At 38.9% G+C, this 23,477-nt stretch overlaps 1 protein-coding gene across 1 annotated transcript in view; it reads left to right on the top strand.

Moving 5' to 3' along the window:
- The first annotated feature begins 55 nt into the window (after window positions 1-55).
- Window positions 56-23,477, top strand: part of SEPTIN14 (septin 14) — a 34,653-nt gene continuing 11,231 nt past the window's right edge. The window contains exons 1-5 of the mRNA XM_070362407.1: window positions 56-2,560; window positions 6,744-6,812; window positions 17,938-18,058; window positions 18,776-18,971; window positions 23,053-23,239. Coding sequence (XP_070218508.1) covers window positions 2,513-2,560; window positions 6,744-6,812; window positions 17,938-18,058; window positions 18,776-18,971; window positions 23,053-23,239 — 621 coding nt within the window. The 5' untranslated portion in view covers window positions 56-2,512. The remainder of the gene's footprint in view (window positions 2,561-6,743; window positions 6,813-17,937; window positions 18,059-18,775; window positions 18,972-23,052; window positions 23,240-23,477) is intronic.

The raw sequence follows: 23,477 nt of genomic DNA on the forward strand, positions 1-23,477 counted from the left end.
CTCACCAGGGCCGCGCTGACTACCCGGTCCCCGGCCCCCGCTCCCGGCCTCGCAGAACTGCGCCTTCAGAGAGGACCCAGGACCCTCCCAGAGAGCCCTTGACGATCAGACGCTCCAGCGAGGGGCGCCGCGCGGTCCCCTAGGTGACCACACAAGTCGTCGCTCTCCTCAGTCCTGAAATACCGCCCCTTCCCCAATTTTATATTGACGAAACTAAAGATAGTAATAACGATTGAATATATAATACAAGTATACTGATGAGAAGAATGGAATTCTTTTAACGGAGATAAAATTGGAATTCGCCAAAATCGATTGTAAATGCTTATCTGTTAATGCAGGCATTCAACGGGGAAGGGAGAGACTTTTCAACAGTGCTGGGAAAACTGGATGGGCACATGCAAAAGAATAAAACTGGACCTTAGACTTAACAGCACGTACATAAATTAATTCAAAACGGATCAAAAAACCTAAATGTGAGAGGTAAAATTATAAAACTCTTAGAAGAAAACATAGGAGTGAAGCTTCATGATGTTCTTTTGGCAGTTATTAATATTTCCTTTAGATGGCATCGAAAGCACAGGCAACAAAAGAGAAAAAAATGGATAAATTGGACTTCAGTATTTAACACTTCCGTCCATCAAAGAACAGTAATAATAGAGTGAAAAAACAATCCACAAAATATTTGCAAATCATTTATCTGATAAGGGATTAAGGTCCAGAAGGAATAAAAAATTCCTGTAAGTCAACAACAAACTGCCATTCAGATTTTAAAATGAGCAAAGGGGTACTTCCCTGGTGGTCCAGTGGTTAAGATTCCATGCTCCCGTTGCAGGCAGCCTGGGTTCCACCGGTGGTCTGGGGAACTAGATCCCACATGCGACAGCTAAAGATTCACCATGCCCCAACTGAGATCTGACACAGCCAAATTAATAAATAAAAATGAACATTTAAAAAAAAATAGGCAAAGGAATTCAACTGGCATTTCTTCAAGCGAGGTATACAAATAACCAATCTGCACACTAAAAGATGTGTCACTCATCATTAGGGAAATGCAAGTTAAACTGCAATGAGGTACCAAGTCACGGACACTAGCATGACTACTATTCAAAAAACAGTACAGGTGTTGGCAATGATGTGGAGTAATCGGAACTCCTATGTGTTACTGATGGAAATATAAAATGATACAGTTGCTGTGGAAAACAGTTTGGCGATTTTTTTAAACATCCAAAATCACTGTAGATGGTGATTGCAGCCATGACATTAAAAGACACTTGCTCCTTGGAAGGAAAGTTATGACCAACCTAGACAGCATATTAAAAAGCAGAGACGTTACTTTGTCAACAAAGGTCCATCTAGTCAAGGCTATGGTTTTTCCAGTGGTCGTGTATGGATGTGAGAGTTGGACTATAAAGAAAGCTGAATGCTGAAGAATTGATGCTTTTGAACTATGGTGTTGGAGAAGACTCTTGAGAGTCCCTTGGACTGCAAGGAGATCCAACAGTCCATCCTAAAGGAAATCAGTCCTGAATATTCATTGGAAGGACTGATGCTGAAGCTGAAACTCCAATACTTTGGCCACCTCATGCGAAGAGCTGACTTATTTGAAAAGACCCTGATGCTGGGAAAGAGTGAGGGCAGGAGGAGAAGGGGACAACAGAGAATAAGATAGTTGGATGGCATCACCGACTCAATGGACATGGGTTTGGGTGAACTCTGGGAGTTGGTGATGGACAGGGAGGCCTGGCGTGCTGCAGTTCACGGGGTCACAAAAAGTCGGACACGACTGAGCGACTGAACTGAACTGAAATGTAGCCTTAAAATATGATCCAGCAATTCCATTTTGGGATACATAACCAAAAGAATTGACAGCAGGATCTCAAAAGAGATATTTGCATCTCCATGTTTGTTGCAGTATTTTCACAATAGCCAAGAAGTGAAAGAAATCCAGTATTCATTCACAGATGAATGAAGAAGCAAAACGTGGTGTTTATATGTGTACTGTGGAATATCATTCAACCTTAAAAAGGGAGAAAATTCTGAAACATACTACAACATGGATTAACCTTGAAGACATTATTCAAAGTGAGATAATTCAGTCACAAAAGGACAAATACTGTTTGATTCCACTTATAAGCGATACCTAGAGGACGGAAGAGCCTGGTGGGCTGCAGTCCATGGGGTCCCTAAGAGTCGGATATGACTGAGCGACTTCACTTTCACTTTTCACTTTCATGCATTGGAGAAGGAAATGGCAACCCACTCCAGTGTTCTTGCCTGGAGAATCCCAGGGACGGGGGAGCCTCGTGGGCTGCTGTCTATGGGGTCGCACAGAGTCGGACACGACTGAAGTGACTTAGCAGCAGCAGCAGCAGAGTAGTTAAACACAGACACTGACAGAAATTACAGTTGTAGCCAGGGGCAGGAAGTGGGATGAAGATGGCTGGTTACTGTTTAATGAGTACAGACTATCAATTTGAGAATATGAAAAGAGTTCTGGAGATGGAGGAAGCTGATGGTTGCACAGAAATGTGAATTACTGAATGCCTCTGCACTTAAAATGGTAAATTTTATATTATGTATTTTTAATACCATAAGATGAGAAAAAAGACAGCTGGATCCTTATATCTGTTTCTACATTGAATCTTCTGAAATATGTTGTTTTGGTTGATGTTTCTGAAGAAAATCTGGCTTCATATAGATACTTAGTTGGAAAAAAGAATCCTTTAATAAGTCTTCTCACATAATTGTGACTATTTTTCTTTGATACTCTACCAAAGGCCATTCCCTTCTCCAGGGGATCATTTCAACCCAGGGATCAAACCCAGGTCTGATTAATCGCAGGCAGATTCTTTACGGTCTGAGCCACCAAAATCTATTTGTCTGTCTTATTCCCCCAATGGATCTTGAACTCATGTATGACTTTGTAATGTCACACATTGGCCATTTGGAAAATAACTATTTACTGAGTTACCTAACTCAGTAGATCCTAGCTGGGTATGATTTTATCCTCCAGGAAATATTTGGCAATGTTTAGAGATTCGATTGTCAAACTTTGGGGCTGCTACTGACATCTACTGGATAGAAGCTAGAGATACCGTGAAACATTTTACAGTGCACAGCAAAGGATTATAGAGCTCCAAAAGTCTACAGTGCTGAGATTGGAAAACCTTAGTTTATTTAGGGCTGACATATTTCACTATAAAATATAAAAATGTATATTTGTTAATGTCATCACTAATCTTTTTGAGAAAATTTGTTAAGTATTTGGAAGCTGTCAAGATGGTAGATACAAGTTCTCCGAAAACTTAAAGCTCAAATTTTACCATTTACAACATGTATTTTCAGTTCATTTCCTTCGTGTTACAAAGAACACTTCATTCACTTTCAAGAACCTGTCTTAGAAATAACCAAGCCTAAAAAACTAGTGTTTGTCAGTTGTTTTTACAGTTGAAATTGACATTCCATAAAATAAGGAGTTACTATTTCTCATAGCCACATAACTTGTTTTACTCAAGAGTGCTATCACACATGGTATAAATATTTTATGGATACTCACTCCCTTGATTGAGCTTCCCTGGTGGCTCAGTCATTAAAGAATCTCCCTGCAATGCATGAGACCAGAGCTCGGTCCCTGGGTCAGGAAGATCCCCTGGAGAAGGAAATGGCAACCCACTCGAGTATTATTGCCTGGAAAATCCCATGGACAAAGGAGCCAGGTGGATTACAGTCCAAGGGGTAGCAAGAATTGGACATAACTGAGTGACTAAACCATCACCACTACTACCTTGATTAAAGTAAAGTAAAAAAATCTAAAGCAGATTTATCTACCACTGCTTTAGAACCGTCAATGCAAATGCTAACCCAGTGGAAAAAGCAAATTAACCTTAGTATTATTAGAAAAAAGTTGACCTTATGGGCTCCCTGAAAAAGAGTCAGGGATCCTCAGGGGCCCAGGGACTATACCTTGTAAACTTCTGCTCTAGATTTATGTGAGAGAAGTAAACCCCTGCTTGTTTAAGGTACCGTTAATTAGGTTTTAAAAAACAAGTTAATGTGTACTTCTAGTTTTCAAATTTTCTACTTCAGACTTGCCAAAGAGTCGGCAGTAACACAGAGATACTCTTATTTTTAAAAAATCCTCTCTTTTTTTCCAGAGTTATTGAGATATAATTGAAAATTATAAAACTTTAAATATAGATAAAATTGAAAATATAGATAGAAATTGTATATATTTAAGGTGTATAATGTGGTGTTTTGATATATACACACACAATGTGAAATGATAACCACAATGAAGCTAAAATACCCATCACCTCACGTAGTTACCATTTTGTGTGTGTGTGTGTGTGTGTCTTGGGGGGAGAAGAACACTTAAGATCTATTCTTTGAGCAAATTTCAAGTATACAATACAGTATTATTAATTACACTCACCATGCTTTACATTAGATCTCTAGAATTTTTTCCTTCCTTTTTTTGCCATTTCCTTCTCCCGGGGATCTTCCTGACCCAGGGATTGAACCCGGGTCTCATGCATTCCAGATGGTATCCCACATTGCAGGTGGATTCTTTACTGACTGAAACATGAGAATCTTAAATTTATACTGCTGCTGCTGCTGCTAAGTTGCTTCAGTCGTGTCCGACTCTGTGCGACCCCATAGACAGCAGCCCACCAGGCTTCCCCGTCCCTGGGATTCTCCAGGCAAGAACACTGGAGTGGGTTGCCATTTCCTTCTCCAATGCATGAAAGTGAAAAGTGAAAGTGAAGTCGCTCGGTCATGTCCGACTCTTAGCGACCCCATGGACTGCAGCCTACCAGGCTCCTCCATCCATAGGATTTTCCAGGCAAGAGTACTGGAGTAGGGTGCCATTATATATACTAGACTAGAGTAAACCATGGGCTTCCCCAGTGGCTCAGTGGTAAAGAATCAGCCTGCAATGCAGAAGCTACAGGAGATGCAGGTTTGATCCCTGGGTCAGGAAGATCCCCTGGAGAAGGGCATGGCAACCCATGCCAATATTCTTGCCTGGAGAATCCCATGGACAGAGGAGCCTGGCGGGCTACAGTCCATAGGTTTGCAGAGTTTTACACGACTGAGAATACATGCACAGAGTAAATCAAATCACAGAACACAATACTATCTGTAATAGAAACCACTATTTACCATTAGGAGGAAAAAGGAGGTAAATTTATGTATTAAAGTGGAATAATCCTCAGGATATGTCAAGTGAAAAGACCATGGTACAGAATCATTCTTTAATTCTGTTTGCTTTTCTCTTTGCTATACCCATATATAATATTTCCTTTTAAAACATGCCTCATAGTCTCAGTATCTTCATGCTGTGCTCAAAAGTAGGGTAGCATGTCCTTCTCAGGCAATGGTGCTTAGAAATCAGCACAGTGTGCTCTCCTGTACCTCTCCTCCCTCATTCCAAATTGTTGCAAAGACAGAGAATATTAAGTCCACAAGTGGGGACAGTGGAAAGAACACCAGCTTCGGAATCAGTTCAGACCTGTGTCTGTGACAGAGCTGAAATCTTGAGCAAGTAAGTCCCTTAATTTTTCTGATTCTGAATTTTCTCTTTTGGCATATGGCGATGAAAATATGTATATCTCATATTTACTCTGGGGATTAAAATAAAAGCGCATAAGCACGCAGCACAATGCTAGGTGCATAATAAGTGCTTCATAAATGAGAGCTATCATTAATTTAGTTCCCTGTCTATGGGAGTCATTTAGATTTTTAGAAGCTCTGCTTTCCCAGTTTTCCTTCAATAAGTACACTCTTAACACCTCAGCCTCTGCTGATAAGATACTATGGAAAGTTAAGTAATTATGAGCATCTTTCTGATTCTTTTAGCACTTTTTAAGAGCAATGGGAGGGTGGGTGAGATAGGGATATAGGCTTCAGAGACACAACGTAGTATGTATAAGTTGCTCAGTCATGTCCGAGTCTTTGTGACCCCATGAACTATACAGTCCATGGAATTCTCTAGGCCAGAATATTGGAGTGGGTAGCCTTTCCCTTCTCCAGGGGATCTTCCCAACACAGTATGTATAAAATAAATGAGCAACAAGGATACATTGTACAGCACAGGGAAATATAGCCATTATTTTGCAATAAGTTTAAATGTAGTAGAGTCTATAAAAATATCGAATCACTATTGTACACTTGAAATTATATAATATTGTAAATTAACTATGGGCTTCCCTGATAGTTCAGATGGTAAAGAATCTGAACTAGGAGACCTAGGTTCAATCTCTGAGTTGGGAAGATCCCCTGGAGAAGAGAATGGCTACCCACTCCTGTATTCTTGCCTGGAGAATCCCATGGGCCAAGGAGGCTGGCGGGTTTACAGTCCATGGTAACTACACTGAAAAAAAAAAAAGGGGGAGAAAGAAAAGCAAAATTTCCTATTTCTGGTTCTCATGACCAGAGAGTCATTTAAAGAAGAGTGAACTGTGTCCTTTTGATTTCAAAATGGAGTTTACCTTTCTTTAGATGCTTTTTGTGTGTTTATGATTAAATATATTACTGTATGTTATGTTGAATGTTATATATAATATTCTTTATTATATAGAAGCCTAACTAGAAAAATACCCATAATTTAAAACAGGTCAATAGTATGGACTGAAAGCCAAAATCTGGGATGATGTCTATATTGGATTCTCTTATTGATGTAAATTATATTGTAGGAATGTAGTCTTTTCATCTTTTTAAGGTTTTTGCTCCTTTGTTTTCAGCTCCTTCAGTCTGACATGGCAGAAAAACCAATGTGTCCCTCCACACAAATACCCGATGATGAAGATACAGTTGAGTATATCTTTCAAAGAGAACTGTTCGTTGTGTACTTCAACAAGATTGTGTTTTTTCAAAATATTGATTCAGTAAACTGATATAGACCTAGCTGATAAAGGCTTATCTTTATTATTTTGGGGCATGAATTAGCTTTTATGCTGATTGGACTTAATCATTCCTCTGTCAATGGACATTCAGGTTGCTTCCATGTCCTGGCTGCTATAAATAGAGCAATGAACACTGGGGTGCATATATCCTTTCAGATCATATTTTTCTCTGGATATAGGCCCAGGAGTGGGATTGCCAGGTCATATGGTGTTCTATTTTTAGTTTTTAAGGAGTTTCCATATGGTTCTCCATAGTAGCCATACTGATGTACATTCCCACCAGCAGTGTTGGAAGGTTCCCTTCTTTCCACACCCTCTCCAGCATTTATCGTTTGTGGATTTTTTGATGATAGTCATTCTGGCTGGCATGAGGTGATATCTCATTGTATTTTTGATTTGCATTTCTCTAATAGCGCTGTTGAACATCTTTTCGTGTACCTCTTGGCCATCTGTATGTCTTCCTTGGAGAAATGTCTTTTTAGATCTGCCTGTTTTTGGATTGGGTTGTTTGTTTTGATTCTGTTAAACATCACAAACTCTTTGTAAATTTTGGAGACTAATCCATTGTCAGTCACATCATTTGCAAATATTTTCTCCCAATCTGCGAGTTGTCTTTTTGTTTTGTTGTTTCCTTTGCTTTGCAAAAGTCCTTGAGTTTAGGTAGGTCCCATTTATTCTTGCTTTTATTTCCATTATTCTGGGAGAGCAATCAAAAAAGATATTGCTGTGATTTATGTCAGAGAATGTTCTGCCTATGTTTTCCTCTAGGAGTTTTACAGTGTCCAGTCTCACATTTAAAGTCTTTAACCCATTTTGAGCTTACTTTTGTGTATGGTGTTACAGAATGATAAAAATTCATTTTTTTACATGTAGCTGTCCAGTTTTCCCAGCACATTTATTGAAGAGACTGTCTTTCCTACATTGTGTAGTCTTGCCTCTTTTGTCATAGATTGTGAAGCTGTGAAAGTCGCTGAACTGTGTCCGACTCTTTGCAACCCAGGAATTCTCCAGGCCAGAATACTGAAGTGGGTAGTCTTTCCCTTCTCCAGGGGATCTCCCCTACCCAAGGATTTAATCCAGGTCTCCCACGTTGCAGGAGGATTCCTTATCAGCTGAGCCACAAGGAAAGCCCAAGAATATTGGAGTGGGTAGCCTATCCCTTCTCCAGAGGATCTTCCCAACCCAGGAACCAAACCACAGTCTCCTGCATTGCAGGTGGATTCTTAACCAGCTGAGCTGTCAGGGAAGCCTTGTCACAGATTAATTGACCATTAATCTATGACCCGGTGCATGGGTTTATTTCTGGGTTCTGATTGGAGTTAAATATCAATGATGGTTTAAATAATTGTTGTATATCTCTTGCATCTGCAGACATTTTAATGTATTTATTTTATTTATTTATTTGGCTGCACTGGGTCTTAGCTGCAGCATGCAGGATCTTTAGTTGCAGCATGTGGGATCTAGTTCCCCAACCAGGGATTAAATCCAGACCCCCTGCATTGGGAGCATGTATTCTTAGCCACCAGACACTCAGGAAAGTCTTGCAGACATTTTTAGTAGTGCAAAAGACTATTCCAGTTTTTTTGAGGGGGAGGGATCTTTTTTTAAATTTATTTTTAATTGGAGGTTAATTGCTTTACAATGTGTTGGTTTCTGCTGTACGACAGCATGAATCAGCCATAAGTATACACATATCCCCTTCATCAAGACTATTCTAATTTAACTCCAACAAATAAAAAATGAAAACTCCAGAGCCTCCTAGTAGGTGCGAACAACAGTACTACTTTGATGCATATGCTTGTGAAACTTTCAGTTCAGTTCAGTCGCTCAGTCGTGTCCAACTCTTTGCGACCCCATGAATCGCAGCATGCCAGGCCTCGCTGTCCATCACCAACTCCCGGAGTTCACTCAAACTCACGTCCATCGAGTCAGTGATGCCATCCAGCCATCTCATCCTCTGTCATCCCCTTCTCCTCCTGCCCCCAATCCCTCCCAGCATCAGGGTCTTTTCAAATGAGTCAACTCTTCACATGAGGTGGCCAAAGTATTGGAGTTTCAGCTTTAGTATCAGTCCTTCCAATGAACATCCAGGACTGATCTCCTTTAGAATGGACTGGTTGGGTCTCCTTGCAGTCCAAGGGACTCTCAAGTCTTCTCCAACACCACAGTTCAAAAGCATCAATTCTTTGGTGCTCAGCTTTCTTCACAGTCCAACTCTCACATCCATACATGACCACTGGAAAAACCATAGCTTGACTAGACAGACCTTTGTTGGCAAAGTAATGTCTCTGCTTTTGAATATGCTATCTAGGTTGGACATAACTTTCCTTCCAAGGAGTAAGTGTCTTTTAATTTCATGGCTGCAGTCACCATCTGCAGTGATTTTGGAGCCCCCAAAAATAAAGTCTGACACTGTTTGCACTGTTTCCCCATCTATTTCCCATGAAGTGATGGGACTGGATGCCATGATCTTAGTTTCCTGAATGTTGAGCTTTAAGCCAACTTTTTCACTCTCCACTTTCACTTTCATCAAGAGGCTTTTGAGTTCCTCTTCACTTTCTGCCATAAGGGTGGTGTCATCTGCATATCTGAGGTTATTGATATTTCTCCCAGCAATCTTGATTCCAGCTTGTGCTTCTTCCAGCCCAGCATTTCTCATGATGTACTCTGCATAGAAGTTAAATAAGCAGGGTGACAAAATACAGCCTTGACGTACTCCTTTTCCTATTTGGAACCAGTTAGGTACTGATAATAAATAATTTTTAAATGAAGTTATTTTAGAAAATGGCAGGGTGGCTGCTTTTTAATTACTGAGTGGGAAATTGAACCAAGTTCAATTTTAAGATGAGCCTCTCTACTAGGGAAAACACAGTACCTCACATAAAATTTTGCACTAAAAGAGAGTAGCATGTCTGAATGAGTGAAAACTGGCTTTTAGAACTGTCTTTGGCAGGAGGAGAAGGGGATGAGAGAGGATGAGATGGTTGGATGGCATCACCGACTCAATGGACATGGGTTTGGGTGGATTCTGGGAATTGGTGATGGACAGGGAGGCCTGGCATGCTGGGGTTCATGGGGTCGCAAAGAGTCAGACACAACTGAGTGACTGAACTGAACTTGGTCAAAACATCTAATAGATCCATGAGTACTGAGCTATGTTAAGTAGCGGTTGCTTATGTCTTAATTATGGTTCTCTTGATGTTTTCCTCCAAACATGCATGTTTTTCCTAGATCTTAGTTTAAATCAAACTATCATATTTTTTTACACTGTCGTCATCTTGGATTGAGATATGGTGCACAGTGCTTCTCCATATGGTGTACCAGACTGGGGTGTTGGGTGCAGTGGTCTGAACCAGGAACTCTAATCCTCTGCATCTGGCCCCCTTAGGCAAGCAAAACTAGACTAAGCACAAAAGAAGAGGTTATATCTTGTTTGATTACCTAGATTCCATCTCACTTTTCCTGGGGACCCTAGTGGGCTCTGCTGGTGTCAAAACTACTGTCAGAGTCCTACCTCAGTGACTAAACCACTGGCTTATGCCCATTCCATTTTATCTTTGGCCTCTCTGATGCATTAAATCATGGTGAGTGCTCCTTTGTTTACATGTCATTAAAACGATAACATTTTAGAATAGGCAGATCCCCAAAGTCCATTAGTCAAACTTTAATCTGATTTATAAATGTCTGCTACAAACACTTCAACAAGTAACCTTTCAACCTTTTTTTGAATCCCTTACAATTGGCAACTTAGTTTATTCTCCCTTTTGAAATTAAAAATACCATTCTCACATTATTAAAAGAAAAATTCAAACAGTAGGAAAGAGAAAATTCTCTTCTCAATCTAGTTTTTTACAGGCAATAACTAGTCTAATCTTCGGACAACTTTTTATGTCAGCACGTACAGATCAATCTTATTCTTTTTAATAGCTCTATTCTTGTACTGTTGTAAATACTTTTATTCAATAACCAGTCCCCTGTTGGTAGCTATAAGCTAATTTCTGGTTTTATTTTTGTTTTCTGTTATTCTATACAATATTGCTTTGAATATGCTTCTACATACCTTTTTATGTACATGATGAAATATTTTCCTAGAAATGAAATTGTTGGGTCAGATAGTATATGCCACTTAAATTGATAGTAATTATCAAAACGCTCTATAAAGTTGATGCTTTTGAACTGTGGTGTTGGAGAAGACTCTTGAGAGTCCCTTGGACTGCAAGGAGACCCAACCAGTCCATTCTGAAGGAGATCAGCCCTGGGATTTCTTTGGAAGGGATGATGCTAAAGCTGAAACTCCAGTACTTTGGCCACCTCATGTGAAGAGTTGGCTCATTGGAAAAGACTGATGCTGGGAGGAATTGGAGGCAGGAGGAGAAGGGGACGACAGAGGATGAGATGGCTGGATGGCATCACTGACTCGATGGACGTGAGTCTGAGTGAACTCCTAGAGTTGGTGATGGACAGGAAGGCCTGGCGTGCTGCGATTTATGGGGTTGCAAAGAGTTGGACACGACTGAGCGACTGAACTGAACTGAACTGAATGCCACAAAATAATGTAATCCTTTTTCCATAGGACAGTCTTCATGTGTTTTCAGATCTGTCCCTCTAAAATGCTTCTTTTGCTCACCTTCAAATATTCAGTTTATTACATAGTTTTTTAGAAATTGAGGTATCATTGACATATAATATTGGATTAGTTTTGAGTGTGCAACATAATGATTTGATGCTGTATATGTTATATATGTTAGTCGCTCAGTCGTGTCTGTCTCTTTGTCACCTCATGGACTGTAGCCCACTAGGCTCCGGGATTCTCCAGGCAAGAATACTAGAGTGGATTGCCATTCCCTTCTCCAGAGGATCTTTCTGACCCAGGGATCGAACCCAGATCTCCTTCATTGCAGGCAGATTCTTAACCCTTTGAACTACAGGGAAATCCTTATTGCAAGACAACCACCATAATAGGTTAGTTAGCATCCATTACCACATGCTGTTCCATCTATTCTCTTCTCACGTAATGTTTTAAATTCCGTTATTTGCCTAGTCAGTCTCCTTTGGATTCCTATCTTCATCTCTCCCTCTCTCCTCTCTTTTCCCTTTTCTTCCTCTCATTCTCCGTTCCTCTTTTCCTTCTCTCTTCTCTCCCGTGTCCTTCCAGGCTATTTACAATGAGCACCAACAATGTACCAGAAACTGCAAAATATGAGATGATGTACAGTGTTCTAGTGTCCTTCTTGGAGTAGAAGATGAATTTCCAAGGAAAGTTCCCACAGAGATAAGTTCACGGCCCATCCTTTATCTGGATACACTGACCACCCTAGGGTTTTTTTCTCTACAGTTATATTACAATGTTAAATTTTTACATTTATAATCATCTGAGTTTCTTGCTTCTTTTTCCTCCTTATGCTTTTATCAAGCTTCACTTGCCATTAAACCATGAATTGTAAATGCAACATGATGTGTTTAATTCTTTCAGATTTTTCCATAGTTTTCTCATCTGTCACAATATTTTTTGAGAAGGCAATGGCACCCCACTCCAGTACTCTTGCCTGGAAAATCCCATGGACGGAGGAGCCTGGTAGGCTGCAGTCCATGGGGTCGCTGAGGGTCCGACACGACTGAGCAACTTCACTTTCACTTTTCGCTTTCATGGATTGGAGAAGGAAATGGCAACCCACTCCAGTGTTCTTGCCTGGAGAATCCCAGGGACGGGGGAGCCTGATGGGCTGCCATCTATGGGGTCGCACAGAGTCGGACACGATTGAAGCGACTTAGCAGCAGCAGCAGCAGCACAATATTTTTATAGTTAACACTATATTGATTCTTTTTTCTGTCTTCCTCTCCGGTCATTCTTCATCTTCTTTTTAGGCTTCTCTTTTTACCTTCTGAGAGTGGGCATTTTCCCATGTCTCATTCTTGTTCTTTTTTATCTTTCTTCAAGCCTCCACTGTGCTCAAATATATATAATCGCCTTCAGGATATTTCTATACTTTCTTTAGAATTAAAATTTCAAAATTCAAACTTATCTTGTTCTCACACAAAAATGTACTAACTTCGTTTTCTGATTTTCCTATTACTGGTCATAGTATCTATACCTGATTAGTGGTCAAGTTCTTTTGATTTTTTTTTCCCCCAGAAAGCCTCCTCATTCTCTATATTTTTCATTCACACTAGTAATTTTATTACCATTCATTTTAGAAAATTGTATTTACTTCTGGATGCATTGCTGTCTTCACTGCTACACGTGGGCTGTCTCTAGCTGCGGGGAGCTGGGGCTGCGCTCTAATTGTGGTGCATGGGCTTCTCATTGTGGTGGTTTCTCTTGTTGTGGAGCACGGCTCTAGGCACAAGGGCTTCGGTAGTTGCAGCACACAGGCTCAGTAGTTTAAAAGCATAAAGAGGAAGAAATAGTTTAAAAGCGTAAAGAGAAAGAAGCAAGTGGCATACGGGCTTAGTTGCCCCGAGGCATGTGGGGTATTCCTTGACCAGGGATCGATCCTGTGTCCCCTGCATTGGTAGGTGGATTCTTAATCTCTAGACCACAAGGGAAGCCCTACCACTCACTTTTATAAGGGAAGGTCTTCCCAACTCATGGCTCTAGTTTCCTCTCCAGTTTACTTTGCATGCTAGTGCCTCATTCATCTTTTTGAAATGTTTCTTCCTTTTATTATTCTTTGACTCAAATCTCCAGCCACTGCCCATTACTAATTCGATAAAATCCATATTCCTTAGCCTCATATCCAAAAACTCCCTATTGTTAGGGCCCTTTTTATCTTTTAAGTCTTCCCAATTTAAGTCTTTTTCTTCAGTTTTCCCAATTGAAGTCTTTTCCTTAAGGTAGGCAAGTTCTTTACAACACAAGGACAAATAGTACATTGTTCATTTGCCATATTTCTCTCTTGCTCATAACATCTACTTCCTCCATACAAATCTTATCCTATTTTCAAGAGCCAGTCCGTCATCTTTTAAAATCATTTTTACCTACTCCACATTAACAGTCATCTATCCTTCTTCCAAATTCCTATATTTTTAAATTGACTTTTCTAAAATTTTGGTACTTATTATGATATTAATAAATATTTTAATTTTTTCTGCATGGCTTTTATTCTCCTTGAAATTATCTGCTCTTCATAAATAAAACTCTCTGACTTATAGAACATTAAAGTGTGAAAGAATTTTAAGCTCAACTGGTCAAATGTTCTCATTTTATAGAAGAGAAAACAGGCATCAGTGACTGTCCCAAAGGCTCACAATGACTAATGACTTTTCTTATTCAGCTACCTTTCCCCATATGACTGGGGCAAAAGCTCATTCATTACAGGGTAAACATCAGGGCTTCTCAGCGCTTGTAGAGTCCTTTGTAATTTACAGACTTTGCATGCAGTATCCCATTTTCTAGATGTAGTCTGTATGTCCTTGCTATCATGAGAAATTAAAATAATGCATGGTTAGCATTTCAGCTTCACTTGAATGCATATGAAATAATCCTTTTCATGGTAGGTTAAACCTTATATTTTTATATACTTACCTTATGTATACTTTATATACCTTCTTAATTTGCTTTACTGTAGATGATGCAAAGGTGAAATCAAGAAAGAGATTTGCATGATCATAAATGCCAAATTAATAGAAACTGAAATATTGAAAATTTCTATATAAATTATATCAGAATTTTATAAAAATATATATTATAAAAAAAAGAACTTTCAGCCTAACAGAAGACATTTGTTAAGTAATTGTGATGATTCAGAACTTTGCTTGTTCTGTGGGTAAAAACTCAGTGCTAATGAGGCCACGGTCTCTGGTCTTTTTCTGATAAGAAAATGGGCTATATTTTGTTCTATGGACACTTTGATCTGGTACCTCCCTGAGTTGCAGTTTTTAAAATGAGTGAAGCCTATCACAAGGGAGTCTAGGACAGAGAGGACAATAGAGCATCCAAATCTGTTATTGTTTCATATCACCTTCAGATTCTATGGGTCAGAATGTTCTCTTTGAATAGAGAACTCAGAATTTGCCACATATATTAAACCCCACAAATAGTAACAAATTAAAATTTTTTCTCATTTGATTGTATTTTCAGTTTAGTATTGCTCAATATGCTCTCTTTAAATATAAAAATCCCCATGGAATTTTTATTAATTAATCCTTGGTTGATGCCTGGATCCCTGATTGGGACCAAATAGGACCCTGGTAGGGTCCTATCCCTACCCTTCATTGTTCATTTGCTGCTGCTGCTGCTGCTGCTAAGTCGCTTCAGTTGTGTCCGACTCTGTGCGACCCCATAGACAGCAGCCCACCAGGCTTCCCTGTCCCTGGGATTCTCCAGGCAAGAACACTAGAGTGGGTTGCCATTTCCTTCTCCAATGCATGAAAGTGAAAAGTGAAAGCTAAGTAGCTCAGTCGTGTCCGACTCCTAGTGACCCCATGAACTGCAGCCCAACAGGCTCCTCCGTCCATGGGATTTTCCAGGCAAGAGTATTAGAGCAGGGTGCCAATTGTTCGTTTAGCATGTACTAATTCAACTAAAGCTGAGCGCTGAAGTATTGTTGCTTTTGAACTGTGGTGTTGGAGAAGACTCTTGAGAGTCCCTTGGACTGAAAGGAGACCCAACCAGTCCATTGTAAATGAAATCAGTCCTAAATATTCATTGGAAGGACTGATGCTGAAGCTGAAACTCCAATATTTTGGCTACCTGATGTGAAGAACTAACTCATTGGAAAAGACCCTGGTGCTGGGAAAGATTGAAAGCAGGAGGAGAAGGGGATGACAGAGGATGAGATGGTTGGATGGCATCACTGATGCGATGAACATGAGTTTGAGTAGGCTCCGGGAGTTGGGTTTGGATAGGGAAGCCTGGTGTGCTGCAGTCCATGGGGTCACAAAGAGGCGGACATGATTGAGCGACTGAACTGAACTGAATTCAACTAACAACTTTCGTGTATCATCATCTTTTGTGTATCTAAAATTACCTATTGGGAATTCCCTGGTGGTCCAGTAGTTAAGACTCCACACTTCCAATGCAAGGGGTATGGGTTCAATCCCTGGTCAGGAAACGAGATCCCACATGCCAAGTGATGTGGCCAAAAATAAAATAAAATAAAATAACCTATCACTTAATCCATTGTACCCATCTTTTTCTGTAGATTCTTAAACATGTTCATAATAGTTACAGTGTTTATCTGCCAATTCCTCATTGTGTGGGTGTTTCTATTGATTGTGTTTGTCCTTGGCTGTGAGAGAGATTCTTTTCTGTTTCTTCATATCTAGTAATTTTGATTATACATTGTAGAAAGTCTAAATTCTATTATTATATTTCTCTAAAGAGTAGTGAATTTGTTTTAGCGTTAGATTACTGGCAAGTCATTTGGACCCTGTTGAGTCACGATATTCTTTGTAAAGGTGGATTTACCTTCATTGTACCCTTCGACTTGGGAGTAACTCTTTGACTTAGAACATAATCCTTGATCCTATAGCAAGTCCTTTTATAAATTTAAATTAAAAGTTCAAAGTATTTATCTAAAGTGTTGATCAAACTTGTCTAACTGGGAAGAAGCTTAAACTTCAGACTCTGTCCCCTTGGGTCTTCCCAATACCACTGCTAAGATATGAGCTCAGCGTTTTTAGAATGCCAATTCTTCTCTCAGTTTCCACTGGGCTCTTTACAGTCACGCCTGCACGTACGGAGTGAGACTCAGCCAAGTGTTCTAAAGTCTGCAAATTTGGGTCTCCCCATGCTGTGGCTTGCTCTTCCAAGATTTCTTTCTCTGTATCCTGGTATTTTGGCAGCCCCAAATTCTAACCTTAGCTTTCCCAGCTCAAGATTGTTGCTGTCTGCTTGAGCTCTACGTTTCAAGTTTCTTATTTACTGGGGAGTCACTTCACAGGAGTATGTGGATAAATCTAATTTCACCTATTATGCTAACTTGTTTCCACAATTTGATTTATTCTTGTTTCTGCCTCCTTTTCTTTCTGTTCCAATGCCTTCAAACAGTTGTTCTCGTTGTTAATGCAAGGAAAGGTAAAATGCTGTTAAGTTACTCTGCTAACACCAAAAGTTAGGCATGTACACACAATTTTATATCTTACTCTTTAAAGAGTTTCATGTATTTTTCAATTTATTAAAGCATTTTTATAAATACCTCTAATGACTGAAGAATGCCCCAGTGTGTATGTGAATAAATATATTATCATTTACTTGGATATTCTATTACAAGGAGTCATATATTTGGATGTTAGAGAGCTACAGCAAACACTTTTCTGCATAAAGCATTTGTGAAAATTTCTAGCTGTTTGGGAGAGATATCCAGGGCTGAGACTAGTTAGATTAATAAGCCTTCTTTGAATTATTTTCACTTTTAAAAATAATCAACTTTTGGTAAATTGGTAAATTTATGTAAAATAAATTATAATAAATAAATAAAATATAAATAATAAAATATAATAAATACATTATTAATGGATTTCTGGGTTTCTAGGTTTGTGTTATTAGCAGTGGATTCCTTTAACAACTTGATACAACATAAGTTCTCAGGCATATCACAAATATGAAGTCAAGGTTTTTAGTTATTTTTTAAAAATTCAAATAAAGTTTGATTTCCTTGCATATATTAACATATACTGGATCTCCTGAATATATTACCAAACTGGAATGGAATGAAACAATGTTGTTTTCTTTTTTCCACAAAAATAATTTATTATTATGGAGTAATATACTGGGCTTTCTTGTGGTATGTCTTTAATTTCCTACTTTTAAACTTAGAAATATAGTCTATTTGAGTGTAAACAGAGATAATGTTACTATTTATAAAAATGACAAAAATCTATATTTCTGTTTGTGGTCTCTCTTCTTACAAATTTACTTCATTTGCATCTTGTCTGAAGTATGATAATCAAATGATATTTGATCATTTGAATGATCATATGAAATGATATCATTTCTCAAATAATAATCATTCCATTTCTTTGACATATTAATATAGTCATTGTCAAGTGATATCTTCTATCTAATCAAAATATTGTTTTTTTCTTTAAGCAAAAAGAAGATAATATACGTTGCTTAAATATGCTTGGCCATTTTGGTTTTGATTGTTTGGCTCATCAGTTGGTGGACAAATCTGTTCAACAAGGATTCTTTTTTAATATTCTTTGTGTGGGTAAGTGCCAAACCCCTCCCGTGAATTATTTCTTAATTGTTCATTTCAACTTATTTTAAGCAGCATAACACTGGTGCTGTTTCTTTAGGACTATGTCTTTGTGTTTGTATTGGTTTGCATCTTCTTAGCCATGTTCAGTTCAGTTCAGTTCAGTCACTCAGTCATGTCCGACTCTTTGTGACCCCATGAATCCCAGCACGCCAGGCCCCCCTGTCCATCACCAACTCCCAGAGTTCACTCAGACTCACGTCCATCGAGTCAGTGATGCCATCCAGCCATCTCATCCTCTGTCGTCCCCTTCTCCTCCTGCCCCCAATCCCTCCCAGCATCACAGTCTTTTCCAATGAGTCAACTCTTTGCATGAGGTGGCCAAAGTACTGGAGTTTCAGCTTTAGCATCATTCTTTCCAAAGAAATCCCAGGGCTGATCTCCTTCAGAATGGACTGGTTGGATCTCCTTGCAGTCCAAGGGACTCTCAAGAGTCTTCTCTAACACCTTAGACATTTTTTCTCCAAGTGTTTCAGTGCTCTTCAAAATCTGATACACCTTTATGTATTTTATCTTTCCATATTATGTTAATGATGGATGGAGTCAGAAGTATCATATATATTTCAAGGACATTCTAGTCTTTGAAGTATTTGGGACCATTCTAGGGAGGGGACAGGGTGTCACTTTGCAGATATCTTATGCCCCTATGACGTATCTGTTTCCGTACAGGGGAAACTGGAATTGGAAAATCAACCTTGATTGACACACTGTTCAATACTAATTTGAAAGACAAAAAATCTTCACATTTTTACGCAAGTGTTGGACTTAAAATTCAGACATATGAACTCCAGGAAAACAATGTTCAGTTGAAATTAACTGTTGTGAAAACAGTGGGCTATGGTGATCAAATAAACAAGGAAGCCAGGTGAGTGTTTTCTTATTTTAATTTTAAAAGTTGTTGTTATTTCAAGGAATTTGCTTTTTTTCTCCATATATTAAAAAGTAATGTTCTAGAATATATATATAAAATATTTAATCATATAATTTAATCACTGTACAGAAGAAATTAGCACATTATAAATCAACTATACTTCAATTAAAAAATAATAAAGTGGGTCTATTGTAGATGGCATGTAGTTGGATTTTTTTTTTAAATCCATTCAGCCACTCTTTGTCTTTTGATTGGGAAATTTACTCCTTTCAAATGGGCTTCCCTGGTAGCTCAGCTGTTAAAGAATCTGCCTACAATACAGGATACCTCGGTTTGATTCCTGGGTTGGGAAGATCCCCTGGAGAAGGGAAAGGCAACCCACTTCAGTATTCTGGCCTGGAGAATTCAGGGTCTCAAAGAGTCAGATGTGACTTTCATTTTTCACTCTTTTCAAATAATTATATATAGTATATACTCTAGTATATGAGTAATTATTCACAAGGAATGACTTACTATTATTATTTTGCTATGTTTTCTGTCTTGTAGTCCCCTTGTTCCTCACTTCCTCTTTTTAGTTTCTTTGTATTTTGTTGATTTTTGTAGTGATGTGTTTTCTTTTTTTCTCTTTTTCTTTTATGTATCTTCTATAGGTATTTTATTTGTGATTATCATGAGGCTTATATAAAGCATTTTATAACAGTTTATTTTAAGCTTACAACAACTTCAATCACATGCACAATTTTACAGTTTTACCTGTTCTTTACTTTTGATATCAAGCTTCATATTTTTATGTTGTTCATCCATTCAAAGATTTTTGTATTTATAGTTATTTATACTTTTTTCTTTTTATTTCTATGTTACAGGTAAAAGTGATTAACATGCCTTTTTCATTATAGTGTTACAATATTTTCTGTTTGTCTATATTTACCTTTATTGACTTTTACCATTGAGTTTTATACTCCTGTGTGCTTTTGTGTTACTGTAATGAGTCCACTTGTTTATTTGAATAACTCCCTTTAGCATTTCTTTTCAAGTAGATCTAGTGGCATTTCTTTTAAGGCAAATTTAGTGGTGATGAACTTCCTCAGTATTTATTTGTCTGGGAAGTATTTTTTTTCTTTCATTTCTAAAAGGCAGTTGGTAGGTTTTTTCTTTTTATCACTTTGTCTGTATTATCCCATTCTTTTCTAGCCTGCAAATTTTATGCTGAGAAATTGGCTCATGGTCTTATGGGGGCTCCCTTATATGTGATGAGTTGCTTTTCTGTTGCTGCTTGCAAAATTTACTTTTTGTCCTTAACTTTTTAAAAAGAAATGTTATTGGCGTATAGTTGTTTTACAATGATGCACTTGTGTCTATTGTGCAGCAAAGTGAATCAGCCATACACATACATGTGCTGTGTGCTCATTTGCTCAGTCATGTCTGACTCTTTCCGACCCATGGACTGCAGCCCACCAGGTTCCTCTGTTCATGGAATTTTCCAGGCAAGAATACTGGAGTGGGTTGCCATTTCCTACTCCAACACATATATACAACCCCTCTTTTTTTGATTTCCTTCCTATTTAGGTCACCACAGAGCACTGAGTAGGGTTCCCTGTGCTATACAGTAGATTCTCATTAGTTATCCATTTTATACATCAGATCAGATCAGTCGCTCAGTCGTGTCCAACTCTTTGCGACCCCATGAATCCCAGCACGCCAGGCCTCCCTGTCCATCACCAACTCCCAGAGTTCACTCAGACTCACATCCATCGAGTCAGTGATGCCATCCAGCCATCTCATCCTCTGTCGTCCCCTTTTCCTCTTGCCCCCAATCCCTCCCAGCATCAGAGTCTTTTCCAATGAGTCAACTCTTCGCATGAGATGGCCAAAGTACTGGAGTTTCAGCTTTAGCATCATTCCTTCCAAAGTGTATATATGTCTATCTCAATCTTCCAGTTCACCCCACCCCTCCATTTCTCCCATTGGTGTCCATATATTTGTTCTCTATATCTGTGTCTCTATTTCTGATTTGCAAATAAATTCATCTGTATCATTTTTCTAGATTCCACATATATGTATTAATATACAATATTTGTTTTTCTCTTTCTGACTTACTTCACTGTATGACAGTCTCTAGGTCCATCCACACCTCTGCAAATGGCACAGTTTCTTTTTATGGCTGAGTAATATTCCATTATATATATATGCCACATCTTTATCCATTCCTCTGTTGATGAACATTTAGGTTGCTTCCATGTCTTGGCTATTGTATATAGTGCTGCAGTGAACACTGGGGTGCATGTATCTTTTGGAATTATGGTTTTCTCTGGGTATATGCCCAGGAGCGGGATTATTGGGTCATATGGTAGTTCTATTTTTAGATTTTTAAAGGAACCTCCATACTTCTCCATACTGGCTGTATCAATTTACATTCCCTCCAATGATGTAAGAAGATTCCCTTTATTCCACACCCTATCCAGAATTCATTGCTTGTAGATTTTTTAATGATGGCCATTCTGAACCAGTGTAAGGTGATACCTCATTGATTAGCGTTTCTCTAATAATTAATGATGTTGAGCATCTTTTCATGTGTTTTTGGTCATCTGTATGTTTTTGGTCATCTGTATGTATTCTTTCAGAGAAGGCAATGGACCCCACTCCAGTACTCTTGCCTGGAAAATCCCATGGACAGAGGAGCCTGGTGGGCTACAGTCCATGGGGTTGCGAAGAGTCAGACACGACTGAGCAACTTCACTTTCACTTTTCACTTTTCACTTTCAAGCATTGGAGAAGGAAATGGCAACCCACTCCAGTGTTCTTGCCTGGAGAATCCCAGGGACAGCGGAGCCTGGTGGGCTGCTGTCTATGGGGTCGCACAAAGTCGGACACGACTGACGCGACTTAGCAGCAGCAGCAGCAGCACGTATTCTTTGGAGAAATGTTTACTTAGTTCTTCTACCCATTTTTTGATTGGGTTGTTTGTTGTTTTGATATTGAGCTACATGAGCTGTTTGCATATTTTGGAGATTGATCCCTTGTCAGTTGCTTCATTTGCAAATATTTTCTCCCATTCTGAGTTGTCTTTTTTTGTCTTGTTTATGGTTTCCTTGGCTGTGCAAAAGTTTTTAAGTTTAATTGGGTCCTCTTTGTTTATTTTTGTGTTTATTTTCATTACTTTAGTTGGTGGGTCTAAAAAGATCTTGCTGCAATTTCTGTCAGAGTGTTCTGCCTGTTTTCCTCTGAGAGTTTTATAGTGTCTGACTTACATTTAAGAATGCATTGAGCTGTATACCCACCACCTCATCTGGAACCTAGAACAGTTGTATCACATCGAAAAATTATCTTGTGCTTTAGTCAGTTTATCCTTATGCTGATACCATGCTGTATTAATGATTTTAGCTTCACAGTAAGTTCTAATATAGGAAGAATATATCTTCTTCATTTTTTTTTCAGTATGTCTTGAGCATTCTTGGTTCTTTGCACTTATATATATGTATACATGCAAAAACTTGGATTCTAATTGGGACTGCATTGAACTGAGAGAGCATTTTGCCTTTTCTCTAAACAATGGGTCCTTAAAAAAAATTATTCATTGTGACTGTGGAGTATCTTCCTTGCTGCCCGTGGGCTTTCACTAGTTGTGGCAGGTGGGGGTACTCTTCCTGTGGTCACAGGCTGCTGGTGGTGGTGGCTTCTCTCGTTGTGGAGCATGGGCTCTAGGCGTGTGGGCTCAGTAGTCACAGCACTCAGACTCAGTCGTTGCAGAACACTGGCCCTAGAGCGTGGGCTCAGCAGTTACGCTGCACAAGGTTAGCTGACCCTCAGCGTGTGGAATCTTCCTTGACCAGGGTTCTAACCCATGTCTCCTGCATTGGTAAGCAGATTCTTAACCACTGTACCACCAGTCAAGTCCAATAATGGGCCTTTTTATTGGTTTATAATTGTTATCTTTGTAAGGACATGTTATGAACATTTTAATTGCTGGGGCAATTAGTGAGTGCACATATTCACTATATAGTAAATGATAAAATCACAGGCATCAGATGATATTAATCTGTTATGTTAAATGTTTGAATAATCTTTTTTTTTCCAGCTACCAGCCAATTGTTGACTACCTAGATGCTCAATTTGAGTCCTATCTTCAAGAAGAATTGAAAATTAAACGTTCCTTAGGTGACTACCGTGATTCCCGCGTCCATGTGTGCCTTTATTTCATTTCACCGACAGGACATTCTCTGAAGTCTCTTGATATATTAACCATGAAGAACATTGACAGCAAGGTGCGTTTGGTAAATCCATCAGCAAGATTTGATACTTATTTTTAAACAATACAAATCTTGAACTTCCCTAGTGGTCCAGTAATTCAGAATCCATCTGTGGGTGCAGAGGACATGGGTTCGATTTCTAGTCTGGGAAGATCCCATGTGCCGTGGGGCAACTAAGCCCATGCGCCACAACTACTGAACCTAAGAAACAGTGCAAATCTTGAAAGCATTTGCACACAAGAACTTGACTTCC

This window comes from Bos mutus, chromosome 25, assembly GCF_027580195.1.
Source record: "Bos mutus isolate GX-2022 chromosome 25, NWIPB_WYAK_1.1, whole genome shotgun sequence".
NCBI classification, from domain to species: Eukaryota; Metazoa; Chordata; class Mammalia; order Artiodactyla; family Bovidae; genus Bos; species Bos mutus.